Source organism: Trypanosoma theileri (genome assembly GCF_002087225.1).
Source record: "Trypanosoma theileri isolate Edinburgh chromosome Unknown TM35_Tth_54_V1, whole genome shotgun sequence".
Taxonomy (NCBI): Eukaryota; Euglenozoa; class Kinetoplastea; order Trypanosomatida; family Trypanosomatidae; genus Trypanosoma; species Trypanosoma theileri.
The window spans coordinates 10,852-16,360 of NW_021639896.1; the positions used below are offsets into that span (position 1 = coordinate 10,852).

The window sequence follows — 5,509 nt, forward strand, 5'->3', positions numbered from 1 at the left end:
TACAAGAATACGAGACTCATGTTACCAAGAGAAAGCAATTTGTACGTACACTGTATTTAACTCAGAATATACAGCATGGGTTTCCATTCAGTGTCATTCCACAGTGATTTACTCCCTACAGTCTGTTATCCTGCAAGATAAGGGTAATCCTCATGCACAATGAGTTTTTCACTGCAGTATCAATACTCAATCAGCAGTGAAGAAGACTCCTTTATTCACCACAACGCAGATATCAAGTACATGTTCATGTTTGGGTGGTCACAGAATACGTGCAACACCACTCTCCACTGAGAGGAACACCACTGCAATGCATTCGATAAACACAGTTTCATTCTTTTATTTCATCTACATCATTTTATTTCATCCACATCATTGCAACTGGTTGTCCAGTTGATATTCTTTGACACTGCTTTCTTTTCTGTCCTGCATTAAAAGAAACAACAAAGAAACAATCCCGTTCCCTTTCCATCATGCACAAAAATGTTAACACTAACAAAGGGTCTCCTGGTGAGGTCCACCATCTCCCCTCCTTTCCCCTTCAGGCACCAGAGAAAATCACTGCAAGAGAGGCGACAGTGCAACAAACAACACACACTTTCGTCTCTGCGTTGCCTCAATACTATTCTTCTCATCATCATCAGTATGCAATAATGTGGAAAAGAACAACAACAATGGCTATTCACAAAAACAGCAACATAAACCTTATTTTATTTCTTGCAACACACTCTGCGCACTGGAAAACACAACCCAAGTGAAAAATACAAAGTGCACCAAAAGAGTTGCACCATCGTAGAGCAGCATCGTTGTCGCTTCTATTGCAATGTATAAAAGAATATGCCCACACACACCGTAGAGTGGGCGCAACGTTAAATGGGTTAGGGCATTACTCTGTAGTCCCAAAAAGAGAAAAGAGAGCAATAGTTGTATGCCTGGATCCATGCCCATCCGTTTGTAGAGAAATGGGAAAGATAAAATGCAGACCCTCAACAGGCTTTGGGGGTGCGCCATTCTTCTTTGCTAAAATCATGGAAATGCTTCTTCTTTTTGGAGTGAAAGTTTATTTCACGCAAACGCACCCATCCCAAAAGGGAAGTACGCAAACATCGGGTGATCTTCTTTACTACCCACTCACCGCTTGGCAGAAGAGGCATTATGAAATAGAAAAGGACCTCTCGATTCAGGGGGTCCCAATATGTGCACATTGCATGGGTTCCCAAATGACCCCCACACGATCACCAAAAGATTTCTCCAGGCCATTCCTGAGCAATTCGCCACACAATTATCACCTTCACTCGTTCGTATAAATACAAAACATTCCCCATTCACCCTTTTCCCTAGAGATGGGTGTGATGAGGTCCAGTAGCCAAGAATAAGATTTATTATATTTTTTTTTCATATGCAGAACTCTTTCCCACAGTCTTCCATGTCAGTAGCTGTGGTGGAGTAGCTCTTTTCAATTTCACCCCGAATCCTTCAACACACAGAGAGAGACCCACTCAATTATTTTCATTGAAATCCACAATGTTTATGCTTTCGAAATAATAATGGAATAAGTCGATCAGTTTAACTACCACTGTGAGAATATAGTCCCACTCGGTAACACACTCTCTCTTGACTGTTGCGTACAATATTCACCCAGGCCAGCACACACCCTACAGTGGTGTTTGCATTGCTGGAGGTTGACCAGCACTCATCACTCTGGGCCCTCTCTAGGCATCACCTCATCATGTGTATGTTGTTCAACAGTGATATCAATCTCTTGTTAATTGAACGAAACTCCATTCTCTCTTTTACTTCTACTCCTTTTTCTCTCACTGTATTTTTTGATTTTCTGTTGATTGCAGTGTCACTTCTGCAACAACAAATCACAATGAATGAAAAAAAAAGAGTAGAGAGACAAAACAAACGAGAGAGTGCAGTAACTGGCTCAAAAAACATTTAAACAAACCCTCACTGATTACCAGCCGATCTGGAACCACAATCTGCAAGAATACCACAGACACCAGAAAGAGAAAACAATAATGTCCTTGTAAACCCCAATCGGATGAGCAATAGTGTACGAAATGAATTTATGACTGTACATATGCACAACATCTGTCAGGAGAATAAAACAAAGTGTCGCACACACACACACAACTGAGAAATTCAGTATCCCAATGAGGAGATAATGTGTGTGTATATATGTGGGAGGGGGAGGGAAGCAGAGTACCAACTACAGTTCCATCACATGCAGTGACATACAGAGATATCCATGCGTGGAATAAAAGTACGAAGAAAGGTGAACTCAAAGAACTCACCAATGGAGGCAACCATACTATACTATGGCCTGTACGTTTACCACTATTGTGCGGGAACATTTGCCAAACAACTACAAAAGACATGTATGAAGCGCAAAAGAGCAAAACCCTGCTCATATTATTGGTGTTTATACAGCAATTATCACATGAGAATTGCCGATAAATGGAACTACCATTATCATCATGATAGCATACCACAAATGGGGTTCTACTGCAGCATCTCGTCTAGATAAAAAATAATATATATATAATTTTTCTCTATTACTAAACTATACTTCTAAAGTTGGTAATAATCGAATAGTAAAATGATAAACAAATATGGAAAGACACAGTTTATCTAAATGAGTTCGAGTAGACACATTGTCATAACAATCAAAAACTCTATCAGAAAAGGTAGAATAAAACCTTCAAATGTGGCACATTCCATCTCCTAACGTGTGATTTCTCCCGGTAGCTCGTGTAAGTGATTTCTTTTTTTTATTACTTGTACAGGTTCTGCACTCTGGGCAGGAAATAAGGGCTATGTAAGACCGAGAAAGGTGAAAAAAATTAAATGGTTTTTAAAGTTTTCTCAGCATAATTCTTATCTTCGCAACCCCACAAACAATAAACGAGACAAAAAAGCTTACAAAAGAACAACAGCCATCACATCATAAATTTATAGTGTAGTCTCATACTCTTATCATTAACCCATCATGCATATAAGGTAAACATAATGGAGATATCATTTACAATTCAAGCAGAAGATAAGTGAATGTATTACATTTATAAATGAATAAATTGAATCACGTATGTTTCCCATTTTATTCTTTTTTCAACTCATTACCCTATTATAACCTGTTTTGGTTTTGTCTCTTTTTTTTTTTTTTCGTTGTGTATCCGCCCTGTAGAGCAACTGCCATCAGCTCATATTCCCCCATATAGAAGAGTTATAAGATAAGGTAAAAAGAAAAAAGGAAATAATATATATATATATACGTCCGTATAAAGTGATTGTTTTGCTTCATTCTACTTTGTACATAAATAAATAAATAACTCAAATAGAAATAAAGAATGAGGTAGGGGAAGTTTCACGACGTATTCAATTATCCTATACACGAGGTGTCACTTCAATGACAACCGTACGTCCGCTCTTAAAAAACACTTCTGCTTTTTCTCCAATATGCATGTGTTTCACAGCCGACTCCACTTCAGCGTCCGTAACGTCCACCACCGATCCATCCACCATAATGAGAGCAGTACTCATCGCCGCCTTTGGGTTCTCACCAAGGTTGGCTGAGAGCATCTTGAAATACATCCCGTATTGCTCCACAATGTGACGAGTTATGGCAAATGCAAAGCGGCCCGTATACTCAGACCAGGAGCCGCAATACAAATACGGCTCGCCAAGACCCAAGTGGCACAGCAGCGCAATGTTGAGAGTCGCCGTCACGCCGCTGCCGCAGTAAAACACACAATTGGAAAGATCCGGCTTCCCCGCACCCCATGCACCTTTGAGGGCCCTCAGTAAATTACTGCGACACTCATCGTCTGGTCGAAGGCGTTTGCGGTGGTTGTCCACCACAATGTTTGCGTTCCACGGCACACACACGGCGTTTTCAATGTGTCCAGCCATTGTGTCCTGCGCATATGGACGCACGGTAGTCGAAAACCGCTCCATCACACGTGAGTCTACCAACAACGCATTCGGTGGCACCTCGTCAATGGTGAGGGCACGTTTAAAGACAGTGCCGTACGGCCAACTTTCCACTGGCTGCGGCTTTTCTTTCTGTGGGCCCGATTCCACTGGGAGTTCCGCCGCACGGTACGCATCAAAGCCGCCATTCAACACATAAGCCTCAACGCCCAGGGCGTGCAGCATCCACCACATACGGCAAGCACCCATTCCACCGCACTGATCATCATAGCAGAGCACTGGCCTTTGCGGGCTGATGCCGTTGGCCTTGCACCAATCAATGAACACATGTACATCGGGCAGAGGATGGCGTGCGGTGGTGTTGGTGAGGGGCCCGCAAAGGGACTCGTCCAGGTCAGCGAAGGTGGCTCGCGGAATGTGGGCCTTTGTGTACTCGTTCATACCATAATCTTTGTTGCTGAGATTATATCGAACGTCAAACACATGAAACTCTGTAAAGCAATGTGCAATTTCCTCAACAGAGAGAATCACTTTTCCGGGAAATTTTTCTTTCATTTTTTTTTCTATTTCGATTTTATAAGGATTATTCAGACTTTACTACTACTGTCCCTCAGAAAATATGCAAGCGGAAAGAATTGATAGAAACCCCATATGCAATGCAAAAAAGGTAGAGAAGAAAAAAAAAAGTATGGAATTGAGCACACTGGGATGTTCTTGAGGGCAGAACACCACGCAGAAGACCGATTGGGACAGCACTTTTAAAGGCATTCATATATACACGAAATCCAAAAAAAAAATAATATTCTCCCTTATTTCATTTTCACATTTCCCAATTTCCCACGTACTTAGGACACTAGATCCCTCTTGTACTATTTGTTTCCATGACGATGACAAAAAAAAAAAAAACAAAAAACAAAGGGTACAACATCTTTTTTTCGTTGTAGGGGAACTTAAAGGTTTGTAACGGACGCAAGACACTTTTACACCTCCTCCACGATCACCTATAAGATGAAAAAGAAAGCACATTGGAATGAAGTGGATGATACCATTTCACTGACAACGTATTTTTTCCAACAAAATCCAACCCATTTCATTCCTTCACTATTTTCAGCTCCGGATTCCAACATTAAAAAACATAAAGGATAATAACCCACGGAGTCACTCACCCCGTCCCTTTAACAACAACAACAAAACACAAGTTAACAAAAAAAAAATTACCATATAAATCACAGAATAGTAAAAAGTCATACCAGTAAATGTCAGAAAAAAGCTTTATTCCATAAAAGGTTTGTTTACCACGTATACACTTTTTTTCAACTTTGGGTCTGAAAGCAATTATAGTACTGATATGATTTAAACAATTTCCCTTTTCCTCTTAACAGACGTATTCAATAGGGTAACAGAGAGTCGCATCAGAAGTGGAACACAAAAATTAGAGGAGATGGAAAAGAGCTTCTGATGATGTCATAATGTTCTGCCAAATGTGGCCTCGCCAGAGTACTTGATGTACAGAAAACCATCCTCGTCCTTGTATTTGGCGTACAGATCAGACATCTGTGCTGTGACCGGGGGAACT

At 40.8% G+C, this 5,509-nt stretch overlaps 3 protein-coding genes across 3 annotated transcripts; all 3 read right to left on the reverse strand.

Annotated features, from left to right (window-relative positions):
* Positions 1-702: 702 nt before the first annotated feature.
* Positions 703-1,008, reverse strand: TM35_000541040 (uncharacterized protein; the record flags this gene model as incomplete). Its single annotated transcript, XM_029030729.1, has 1 exon — positions 703-1,008. The coding sequence occupies one exon, from the start codon at positions 1,006-1,008 to the stop codon at positions 703-705; it is 306 nt and encodes a 101-aa protein (XP_028877946.1).
* A 1,061-nt stretch (positions 1,009-2,069) lies between these two features.
* TM35_000541050 (uncharacterized protein) lies at positions 2,070-2,381 on the reverse strand (the record flags this gene model as incomplete). Its single annotated transcript, XM_029030730.1, has 1 exon — positions 2,070-2,381. One exon carries the CDS (start codon positions 2,379-2,381, stop codon positions 2,070-2,072), a length of 312 nt encoding a protein of 103 aa, XP_028877947.1.
* A 1,006-nt stretch (positions 2,382-3,387) lies between these two features.
* TM35_000541060 (mercaptopyruvate sulfurtransferase) lies at positions 3,388-4,488 on the reverse strand (the record flags this gene model as incomplete). The annotated part of the gene is made up of 1 exon (XM_029030731.1): positions 3,388-4,488. One exon carries the CDS (start codon positions 4,486-4,488, stop codon positions 3,388-3,390), a length of 1,101 nt encoding a protein of 366 aa, XP_028877948.1.
* Between the last annotated feature and the right edge of the window lie 1,021 nt (positions 4,489-5,509).